A 12,057-nucleotide genomic window follows, 5' to 3' on the forward strand; every position below is an offset into this window, starting at 1 on the left:
CCCTGCAGACGTTTCCACAAGAGATAAAGTGTCGTACAGCTCAGAGTGTCAACACACACACGTAATATAATAAATAAAATAAAATTTGCGCCGCGTCCGGTGTTAAAGTGCTGCTTTGTATTTTGGAAAATTTGGCAACCACACTTGTGCAATGTTTTAATATGGGACTGTTGTAGGTAGTGTTTTTAAACAGATGTATTGTAAAATATTCATAAAAATATCCTTATTAATTCCTTTTTTCTCAATTACAGTTCTTGCATCGTAAGGCAAACACGTAGAGACAAACAACCATTGACTCCATCACTCATTCACAATTTTGAGTGCCCAATTTGCCTTATCCCCATATTGCATGTTTTTGGACTGTGGGTATAAACCAGAGAAAAACCAAAACAAACATAAGGGGAACATGCAAACTCCATGTAGGTCTTTTTGCTGCAAGGCAATAGAGCTAACCACTACTTCACCGTGTGGCCAAACTTGACAACATGAACAACAAATTATTTTGCTGTTGTATAAAGAGGTGTTGGATACGACCATCGACTCTTACACGTGTGTACAAACACAACACATCTGATAAAATTGTCTGTTAATGTTAAAGAACATTTCAACACGCCGTTGTAGTTTGAATATGGCGTCTGTTTCTCTTACCATCACCCGCAGCATCTTCATGACTCCATCACTGAGCGGCGAGTCCTTCACGACTGCTTTGACCTCAATGCTGAATTGTCCGTACGTCATTGGTATAATGATGAAGGGAACTGATCGTGTACTCAGGGGCCCGACTCTGACCTTCTGACAATATAGTGAATGTTTAGACGCTGCCCTGCACACATGCTCCGTCTCAACCAGATCCACACGCACCTTGGGAGAGAGATGGAGAGAGGTTATGAGCATATGATCACAGATGAGGAGACACCACAAAGTGAATCAGCTGCAAATACTGTTTCAGGTTCTATAATTCATCATCAATAAAATAACATATAACAATAACAATCTTACAGCTACAGCTAATTTAAAGCTGCAATGAGTAACGTTTTGGTGATTTTGGTGTCTATGTATGCTGTCTTCTTCATTCAATGCTCTGTCAAGAAATACAATCAGACCTGACAAAGGGTGGGATTCTGTGTGTACACCTGTGGGGGGATTACAATGCTTTGGACATATACAATACAATATAATATAATGTTCGCATACAGTGTTATTAGAGAGTATAGATAACCTTTTTTTTACTTTTTGATCACAAACATACTGAGAAAAATATCATAGTCACAGACTTACAGTGATAAGATCGGGGGTGTAGTTGTGGAGGATTGCCTTAATTTCTAGCTGCTCTCCACGGACAGCAGAGTTGGGCAGTCTAAGGTCAATGAAGAAGTCCTTCCTGACAATCACTTCTAACGGCTCACTGACACAGATTCCTTCAAGAAGAGGAGGAGAAGCAAGTGATGAGAGAAATCTGTGATTAGTTAGGTGCAAAGATTGCATAGATTGTATATAAAAATGTAAGTTTGTCTTCCAGATTGAACAGTGAAGTAAGAAGGAAGTAGCAGTAAACCAACAGAGACAAATCCACTAGCTGCAAAAAGAACTAAACTTCAATGGAAGTCTATGGGAAATTTGCCTACACCACACTTATTGATTTCAGTTTCAAAAACTGTCATGGCGGTGGTCAAAACATGAATCTTAAGGCTTTACAATGGGAATTTGGTTTGTGACCAGAAAACTACGTCCATGTTGATATACGGTCTATGGATACAAGTGAAACAACCGATATTCACTGAGTGCTCACCGTGGGTTCTTGACAGACTGATGCCAATGAACTGCCAGGTTGTCATTGAGTCTGGTAAAGGAAAGTTTTTCATCAATGATGAGGTTGCACTGAAACAGAAAAAAAAGTTGGCATTTTAGTGGTGTCATGAGTGAGGATGTGTGTGTGTGTGTGTGTGTGTGTGTGTGTGTGTGTGGTGCTTCACCAGTTGGGTGTGTGTTGAGGACAAGAGGGCAGATCGATGTCTGTCCACCACAGCCAACTTTCAGGGAACTGAGTGCGAGACACTATCTCATTGCTGTCCATGTAACTGTCGTCTTCAACCTCACCTAGAGAGACATCAAAAAGGTTTAATATTGTGTTTGTTTCAATCATGGATATCCAACCCCTTCCTTGTCACCCATCTCTTACTGCGAGCCACTTGGAGTTGGTCCTCTTTATTCTCAGCTCGCTGGTGTGTCATCTCATTGCAACAGTGCACGAAGGCCTGAACACATTCTGCACCATCAGAGATGTACTCACTGCGTCTCTCATAGGTGTATGAAAGCTTGGTTTCCCTCATGCCATCAAGACAACATACATGTTGTCGAACAATGTTGTACTGAATCACTGGAAAGCAAGAGAGTTGTGGAGGAGAGAAACAGGGGTTATAGGAGGAATGATGATGATTTATTTTTACCCACTTTGATAAGTTTATCCTTTGAATTAGGACAAAGTTAAAAGTCAGTCAAAATGTCAAACCACAGACAATAAAAAAAACCTAATGTGACTGCACATTTGATCACTGGTGATTGACAGTTGTGGTTCTTACTTAAGCTGGTGGTTTGTCTTCTCCTGCTGGGGGCTGGACATTTTCGTTCTGAAAATGCAACAAGACAAAACATTGAACAGAGCCCAGTAAGGTTAAACTACGCTTGTTTCTTTAATTTCATGCCTTATTTATTGAATGGTTTCAACTTCATATTGAAGCCTTTTGTCTCCTCAAAATACAGATGTCAGATAATCTTGTTAAGAGTTAAAGATATCTGTTGTCGGCTCAACACAAAGGTGGTGAGAGGAAGAAGTCTATATTTAAGAAACAGTGCCTCTCATTCTATTTCAGTAGGAGGACACCACAGGGGAGTAATCATCATTAGCCAGTAGAACGAGGACCACAAAACTCCCACAACTATTTTTTTCCAAAACAAGTTACATTTCTTGATCGTGAGAGGAAAAGGAGAAACCGAAAGATCTGAGAGTAAAACAGTGTCACCTTGTCTGTAAGGAGTTCCAGAAGCTGTGCTGGACTCAAACAACAGGCCAGCATCGTAGAACACATTCATACCATCCTTTCCTCCACCAGGGGTGCAGCCTGTGTCATATTTCTCCACAATGTCCCACACCTGAACAGAGTGGAAGACATTTTCACACAAACACACAAACCACAAACTGCTGGCCTTGAGTTAAAGTTTTCATCCTCCATGTCTTAACATGATGGATGAAAACTGAATTGAAGTAAACCTTGAACCCTAAAGGTTGTGTTGAACAACTTTTAAATTTATTTAAGAAAATGCCTTTTTCTGGGTGAGGCGGTGTTGGTTATTCAACTTATTGTCAAATGCCACCAGTTGAACTGTGGCTCCTGGATCTCCAGTAACCTTCAGACCAAACATCCTTCGAGGCTCAAAGAACGCAGCAGGTCCCGATGTTTCTAACTTCAGCTAATTGGAAAGAAAAATGAACATTAGTAGTTTCACACACATTTGATCTGTATTTTATAGAAATATTGTATCTTGTTCATTTACTTAGTTTAACTCCACTATATCAATATTGTGTGTCTCACCGAGCCCATGCAGGAGTCCTTGACATCCAACCAAACAGAGTCTGATACCACTTCATTGTCATTTGGATGGTAGTAGGCTATGATGCGGAATGATGGCAGCATGTCTTTGGTGATGGGAACGGTCAGGGAAATTATTACTTGTCCTCTTGTCCTGTAACGGCCATGTTGGATCAACTGACCTCTGCTCAGGATCTGGGGACACAGATTAAAACATCAGCATGGACCCAAACACAAGTTTATACAGAACGATCAGTAGGTCATAGCATGTGGCTCACCAGGTATGTGATAGTGTCTTGATTTGACGTCCTGTTAAAGTAGAGGTAGATCCTCAGATTGTCTCCTAACTCAACCTCTGCTGTATGCACAACTGTGAAAAACAATTTTGTGATGAGTTCTGCACAATGAAAAGATTTTCATGTTACTCTATCATGATTAATGTGTTTTACCATTTGAATTTACAGTATTTCAGCATTTTATTTACCTATGTGGATGAAGCTGTTGCTTTTAGTTTTATACGGAAGAGCTACCATGGTGGCTGATGCTTGTCTTTCTGGTGAAATACGAGGATCACTGGTTTTTGCCTAAAATCAGAGACACACACAGGTTTACAAACACAGCAATGTAAAGAAATATAAAAGGTCCCAGATCTGTACTGTGACAAAGTAATCTATGTCAATCATCCAGAGGTGGGTAGAGTAGCCAAAACAATTACTCAAGTAAAAGTACTGTTACTTTAAGATAATAGTTACTTGAGTAGAAGTAAAAAAGTATGCAGTAAAAAGACTACTCAAGTACTGAGTTTCTCTGGATTTATTTTTGAAATATTCAGAGCAACACAAATGGTACAAAATAGACACAACATAATATAAAACAGCACTGTTCAAATTAAGATAGGTTAAATAATAATATTTTAAATAAAACAATAAATAAATAATAAAAATAAATAACCATTGAACTAAAACAATAATACATTAATTCTTTGGGAAATTAAATACATCACCCTTAAACTAAAAGTATAATAAATTGGGATTATCCAATTCAGATACATCGGCACGATAAAAGTATTGGTTGGAGTGTACAACAGAAACCCGGAAACAGGAGACCAGAACCTCAGTGTCGGACACAGTAAACAGGCTAACAGCCAAGCGGCTAACAGCTGGTGCCGCGGCACGGAGTCACTCAACTGGCTGCATTTGATTGGCAAGATTTTGTCGGCCATATAGCCAACAGGGAGAGATATAGATTGCGCATTTAATAATAAAAAATATATATATTAAAAATAAAGTAACAACTGTCACTTAGCCAAATGAAACGGCGTAAAAGCACCGTTCTTTATTCAAAAGTATGTTGCAATAGTTACATTACATGTCATTTAGCGAACAACTTTATCCAAAGCGACTTACAAGGGAATTGAGTACAACCTGCGAAGGGGGGAGTTGAACTTGCAACCATGAAGTCTTTTGCGCACAGGGCATCGGTCTTAACTACTGAACCACTCCACCCCACCCTTTAATAGTTGTATGTTGAAGTAGTGCCACTTCATTTTAAATGAGAAAAAAAAGGAAAAAGGGGGAAAAAGGGGAAACAAGATGTTTCAGAGACTTACAGTGATTCTCAGATCTGATGCTCTTGCCTCTGTATTGATGGGAAGCTTTGCAAGGCCATCAGCTGCAGTCAAAGCCCTCACATCACCTGGACTCACCACCACTGCAACACCTTGTGCTGGAGCTTCATCTGGATTCACAACTTCAATCTGCCATGAAAGAAACAAACAGCCACATAATAAGAATATATTGAACTGTCCTTGTAAATCATATGATCCCTTTAAATCATTTATTTTGATATATAATTGTATAATAATTATAAATTATGAGTAAATGCATTACCGAAACATCGATAGGCATTCCTGGTTTGAAATATTTGGGCGTTCTCTTGAAGTGAATGGTGTAGGGGGATGTAACGATCTGGATGCCTCTCAACTCTGCCTCCACCATTTCACTACCTGTTGAGTTGACATAATGTGTTTTACATTTTCTTATTGATCAATGAAATTCAAATCACACATGATCATGTGACACAGACTGTTTTTCTTACCACTGTCTGTCAGCACACTGACTGCTACAAATATGGAACTCCCCACAAGGTTGTCGATATTTTGGAAGGTCTGTGTGATGTGTTCCCTCGTCAGTTTGACCACTCCAGCACCATTTTCAACCTAACACAACAAAAAAAAGAGTAAGTGGACATTTAGATGTAAGCTACAAAGTCAACTTTGATTTATTCTCATCATCATATAGATACATAAATAATTTAACTGGTGGGGTTGGTGACAACAGGCAAACTGAAAATCCTAAATTGTTTAGTCTCTCTGATTGTGTCTCAGAGGTAAAGGCCTAACTTTACAACCCATGTGGCCCAACTGGTCCAAGATGGCTGACGTGCTGTGCCTTTGAGTATTTAACTCCTTGGATCATTTGACTGCAACTTAAATTTTAATAATACTTAGAAATACTTTTATACTTTAAGGATTACGGAATTTATCTGTCCTCGATCTGCATGCATATTCAATACTATGGACTATAATTCATCCATTAACAAGTTCTGTTGCTGTTGTTGTAGCTTTCATTCGGCCTACATGGCCCAACTGGTGAACAACACCTCACAACTCTGAAAATATGGTAACATCTTGGTAACCTTTTACATTGTGGATTTAACTGCAGTCTTTTCTAAGCTTTGTGGCTAAATAGTGTCTGGCTGCAGTGGACATGGTCCACTGGACAAGATTCTGAACAGGGATGATCTACCAACTGCCAGGCTACCAGGCCTAGGCCACACCTGTAAACAGGATCCACTAGCCAAGGTATCAGCCATACAAGCAACATGCCAACAGTAAGCATAATACATTACATCTCATTTAGCAGACGCTTTTCTCCAAAGCGACTTACAGGGGAATTGAGTACAATCTGCCAGGGGTGGAGTTGAACTTGTGACAATGAAGTCTTTGCACATGGGGATTTAACCACAGGTGGTCATCACCACTGAGCCACTCCACCACTGATACAAAATGACAACAGATGACTAAGACTAAGAATTTAAAAGATATGCTATATGTCAGGGGAACTGTCAAAGTTAACTGCACAACATGAACTATTGATGAGTCCCTGGCAGTGATGTATACTAAAATAACCTATTAAATAAAAATAGCAAGGTTACATGAGGAATAATAAATCATGTAATAAAATAAAAGCCAACAAATCCAAATTACCTAATGAAAAATAATGTAGAAATTAATAATTTAAACAAAATAGCAAATGAGTTCAATAACCTCTTTTAAATATAGCTCCTAGTCTTCCTGCAAATAATCTTAAAGCAGATAATGCAGGTATTAACACAACATGGAAAATGTTGACAGTATTTTTTGCTGAGATAATGAATTTTGTGAAAGATTGTGCAAGTAAACAATCAACTGATGACTTAACTAATTTAAGATTATAGTTGAATTGTTTTCATATCTTTTTTTTGTTTGTGTTGCTTTTTTTAATCTCTCTTTTTAAGAATTAAATCAAATAATAAATATAATGTGCTCACCGCTACTCTCTGAACAGACTTTGGAAAGCTCCTCTTCTGACCTTCAAGCACAACCCCAAATATCCCTTGTGCTGTGCCCGACACATCTTCACCAGACAGATACCTGAAACCACAAGAAACATGCAGTTTCAATGAAAGTCAGACAAAAGCAGCAACACAATAACATTATTTTCTCTTTCACTCAGCTTATATATATATATATATATATATATATATATACACACACATATATACATATACATACATATACACACATATATACACACACATATATACATACACATATATACACACATATATATACATATGTGTGTGTATATATATACATATATACACATACACAAATATATATATATATATACACATATACACATATATATACATACACACACACTTATACACACACACACACATATACGTACGTAGCTTTGATGTTGACAGTGAGCTCTGGACTGTCCTTATAGAAGAAGGAGCTCACAGGCATCAACTTCACCTCAAAACTCGGCAGCACTGGAAATCTAAATGAAACTTAATATGTGTCCAACACCAGAAAGTAAATAAATACTTACATCATGAGTTCAAAGGTAAATTTCAGGTAAAAGGGACGCACCATATTCCTTGACCTCAAACTCTGCAGTGTAGCTCTGCTGTGGGTTCTTGTGGAATTTGGCCACCACTTTCCAGACTCCAGGACTGTGCACGCACGCACGCACACACACACACACACACACACACACGTGCACACACGCGCACACACACACAGTTACTCGTGTCATGTGTGTCTCCAAATCCCAACTAACATTTCTCTTTAGACTGTATTTCTAACAATACCAACTAAAGATAAATTATAATACACATATAGCTATATCACACAAGTTAGTTAAGATTGTGTATCTTTTATATTTATGATAAGGATCAATGGATAGTTTTTACTGCACAGTGTGCTGGACTAGCCTTTTTTATGTCTCTTGGCAACAGCCAACAGTGTCAGGCTGTTTCCTCCCGTTACCAATGTCCATGTGAAGCTATGCTAATTATCCCCTGGATCTTATAACATTTTTATGAGATGTTATGAGAGTGGTATCGACCTTTTGTAAATGATAAAACTAAATAAAACTAACCTGACAATTTTTTCAAGTTGGAAAACACCAAAGTAGATCCCCGATGATGGAGAGATTAAACCAACAGGTAAAGTTATGTCGTCAGGAGTCTAAAAACAAACAAAACAAACAAAAAACAAAGTTCAACAGTGCCACATCATCCCTGGTTGTCATCAACTCAATGACTGTCACTTGGCTATTTTACAAATGTTGATACATGTCTGCAGCTGAAGAGTAAAGTAATTCTGAATGAATGTGTGTGTGTGTGTGTGACTACATTAACTATGATCATGTCATTTGATTTCCAAATTACGTTTGCTTTTCAGATTTTCAAATGACAAATGTAAATTTCAAATTAGAAACCTGTACACTTTTCAAAGACAAATGATCACTTCATAAAACAATTTGGGCTCACTTCCATTCCGGCCTCTGGTTTTGTGCTTGTGCCCTAAATGTACACTATTGAAGGCAATGTTCATAATTTAACTGGTAAAAATGGATAAAATTCTGCACCCTTCAGGTAGCACCGAGTTTAAAAAAGGTTGGTGCCTCCTGCCATCGACCATTTAATTTTACAGTCAGTGATGGCTGTTACAATAGAAGGAACTTTTTAAAGAACATGTGGTCCTGAATCTATACATTTTGCTTACAATGAAGAAAGTAGGTAAATGCTGATATACTTTCTATTTTGTGCTTAATATAGCGAATGCAATACCATAATCTCAATGTCAATGGAAGAATCCTTAAGATTGTTTCCATCACTCTCAATGGGCTCCATACGAGGTGTCACTGCAAACATCCTGTAAAGAACTGACAGGAAGAGAAAGAGGCTGATTAGACTGATTCCCTTTAAAAATGCAGAGTGTTAGAAATTGTCATGAATAAATCCACACAGTGATACACAGTGTGTTCTGATGAACTATCATATGTGGACTACTGTCACAGAGATGTGTGTGTGTTGTTTAGCACCGATGTTGAACTGAACCCACCTTTACTGCCGGGGGTGTAGAGGCTCTTGTCAGTCTGGATGAAGATGTAGCCGGACTGGAAGGACACAAGGACGACTTTCTCCAGCAGGTCGTCAGGAAACTGAGATTGCAGGTAGACATACTGCTTCATGGTGGCATCCCTGCTAAACTCTTCAGCGGGGATCTGAAGGCAGCAGAGGAATCAGTAATGAGGAGCAGGACAGGTGTATATGATTAGACTTTAGTGATCCCACACCGGGGAAATTCATTTTTTACAGCAGCAAAATGGTCAGAGCTAAACAAGTGACAAATACAAAATATAAACAGTGTAAGCACTTAAATAAGATAAAAACAAAACTCTTGAAATAAAGATATAAAATAAAAACAATTACTGTTATTATTATTAATAATAATAATAATAATAATAATAATAATAATATTTAAGTGTAAGGTTCATAGTAAGTAGTAATAATAGGGTTAATATACGATATAATATACACCATGGGCAGTGAAATTTTACTGATGAGGAATAATAATAATACAAACAACACACTCTAACACTCGTGATTGGAAATGAAAGAATAGTGTTCCATTAACCTTTATTTGTCCGAATGCCTGGAAGTGATTTCTACTGTTAAGGGTCACAGATGTGGTCACCAGCACCCTGGCCTTGGTTGGATGGTTCATCACGTTGATGTAAACCTGTATGTCTCCCCCTGTACAGTCTTGACACTCCACAAAGATGTTCTCTGTTGTTCCCACACGCAACACGTTTGGGGCAGACATCACCTTCCTACAGAGACCAGGAAAAGACAAATACTCTTGTCAGACTGCACCATGTAATGTTAAGGGTGCTGACACTTTTTCTCATTGTAAGCATGTTATCTTAGTCTGTGTTTGAGTTTGACCAGTCGTGACAGAAATATCACTTCTGGTCAATACTATTATAATTCTGGGCAAATATCAAGTCTGGTTTAAAAACAGAATGAAAAAATTTGAAATTGTTAAAAAGTAGTTTTTTTCCTAACCTATTTTTGTCATGTCCTGTTCTGTAATTAAGCTGCTTAAATAAGGAATACAATACATCTGTGGCTATTTAAAGAAGGGGGGGACTATCAGCACTCTATCCAGTTCTTCGTTGAGGCCTGGTAGCGACATGATGGCGTCAGACGCCACGTCCCTCTACACTCAGAAGTAATGCCGCCATTTTGCGATCTCCAGCAGTTGATCTTCTTCGACCGTGACATGTGACCGAGGCAAGCATCTTGACATGTGTCAAGAGTGAGTCATAGACAGATGTGGGGGAGAGAATCCGGTAATTTTTCAAAATAAAACATTGTTCAGAATCTCATAATAAATAAAACGGAAATAATGTAAGTTGTTTTCTTTCTGTGCGGCACCAATTGACCCATGGACCGGTACCTGTCCGCGGCCCGGGGGTAGGGGACCACTGGTCTAGATGGACGCTACCCACCTTTTTGTTACGTTTTTCCGGGATCTCCAAACCTCTTCTTTTGCTCAATTTGTTTTGAAATAATGAGTTTTTGTGACTTAAAACTAATTACAATTGGGTACAACTTGTGGCGTCCATCTATGCTCGGTCTCCTATTGAGCCTTGTCCGAATTGTCAAAGGGAGGCCGTGACAACACCTGAATTAGACAGGCTACACATTTGAACTTGGCAGATCTACTCACAGTGGAGAGCCGTCAACGAGAGAAGTCACACATGCAAAGGCCAGAGAGGCCAGCAGCCACAGCGGAGTCCCACACTGTAAAAAAAAATGTCCGTGAAATGAACAGAAACATGGTGTACAATCATGACATCAAAAAAAGTGTAAATAGAAAAACAATGAGACGATGTTCAATTGTCAGGAATGCTTTGTAAAACAACAACATAACAGTGCTAAAATGTTTTGGGGGGGGGGTTTAGTTTTTTTCCAGAAAGAACCCATACAACCCTTTAGTTTATCTTGTGCTTTAGAGAAGAAAATTTAACATTTAATTGATGTTAAATAAAATGTCTGGGAGAAGGATGCAAGTTTTGTTCACCGTCAAGGTAAAGTATAATCTTATGTAATTTTATATCAAAGCAAATGTGTTTTTTTTGGCAGAATTTAATTGTAGTGCATGTGTTTCTTTCAGAGGAAACCACTGACTGTTAAAGTATCCAGGGATGCACGTAGGTTAAAATGTATGTATGTAGGCCGAGTCATTTTTGTAGTATAGTATGAAGCAGAAACTGGAATTGGACATCTTTGTTTCCTTGTTTAAAAAACAGTTCAGCTCAGAAAAGACTTGTTACGAACCATGATGTGAAGTGTATCCAGGTCCACAGCCGGTGCAGCTACCTTCTCATCAGACACACATGCTTAGTTGTGAGTGATTAGCGGAGATGTGTTATTTTGATGATGCACTCAATGATGTCCTCCCAATCCTTTCATCTTCCACTTGATAAAAGCCAATATTTCCAATATAGCTCATCCAATATTTCCATAGCGCACCACCCAGAGAAACACAGATATAAACGTTTGAGCAGTTCAACTGGTGTCTGTCTGTTGATAAATGAACATATGAAATACTTTTAATAAATGCATATATAGTTATTATTTTCACATTTTAAATATTTAACTTCATTTATTAATTAATTTCTATTAAAATATACAATACAATGTGGAAAATAGATATTACAGCATTGTAGAGTAGTATATATAATATATATGTACTACTATAAATAACTATATAACTTGTACAAATATATACTACTCTACATATCTAATATTTACATATTATATTTAAATACAGATACAATGA

The 12,057-nt window shown here is 38.0% G+C and overlaps 1 protein-coding gene across 9 annotated transcripts in view; it reads right to left on the reverse strand.

The window, feature by feature from the left end:
• Positions 1–12,057, reverse strand: part of LOC131466571 (complement C3-like) — an 86,687-nt gene that overhangs the window by 8,693 nt on the left and 65,937 nt on the right. For 2 of the 9 annotated variants that reach the window (XM_058639890.1, XM_058639889.1), the window contains exons 1-23: positions 11,553–12,040; positions 10,942–11,015; positions 9,844–10,039; positions 9,268–9,430; positions 8,994–9,088; positions 8,300–8,388; positions 7,789–7,871; positions 7,601–7,706; positions 7,179–7,281; positions 5,685–5,805; positions 5,477–5,592; positions 5,197–5,343; positions 4,072–4,171; positions 3,866–3,957; positions 3,591–3,782; positions 3,322–3,468; positions 3,021–3,150; positions 2,580–2,627; positions 2,180–2,377; positions 1,974–2,097; positions 1,790–1,878; positions 1,279–1,418; positions 649–861 (exon numbers count right to left, since the gene is read on the reverse strand). In XM_058639890.1, the coding sequence (XP_058495873.1) occupies positions 649–861; positions 1,279–1,418; positions 1,790–1,878; positions 1,974–2,097; positions 2,180–2,377; positions 2,580–2,627; positions 3,021–3,150; positions 3,322–3,468; positions 3,591–3,782; positions 3,866–3,957; positions 4,072–4,171; positions 5,197–5,343; positions 5,477–5,592; positions 5,685–5,805; positions 7,179–7,281; positions 7,601–7,706; positions 7,789–7,871; positions 8,300–8,388; positions 8,994–9,088; positions 9,268–9,430; positions 9,844–10,039; positions 10,942–11,015; positions 11,553–11,555 (2,769 nt within the window). In that variant the 5' untranslated portion in view covers positions 11,556–12,040. Of the gene's footprint in view, positions 1–648; positions 862–1,278; positions 1,419–1,789; positions 1,879–1,973; positions 2,098–2,179; positions 2,378–2,579; positions 2,628–3,020; positions 3,151–3,321; positions 3,469–3,590; positions 3,783–3,865; positions 3,958–4,071; positions 4,172–5,196; positions 5,344–5,476; positions 5,593–5,684; positions 5,806–7,178; positions 7,282–7,600; positions 7,707–7,788; positions 7,872–8,299; positions 8,389–8,993; positions 9,089–9,267; positions 9,431–9,843; positions 10,040–10,941; positions 11,016–11,552; positions 12,049–12,057 lie in introns of those variants that run through there. The other 7 variants (XM_058639894.1, XM_058639893.1, XM_058639898.1 and 4 more) reach the window with 6 other exon arrangements.

The sequence above is a fragment of the Solea solea genome, chromosome 10, assembly GCF_958295425.1.
Source record: "Solea solea chromosome 10, fSolSol10.1, whole genome shotgun sequence".
In the NCBI taxonomy this organism is placed as follows: Eukaryota; Metazoa; Chordata; class Actinopteri; order Pleuronectiformes; family Soleidae; genus Solea; species Solea solea.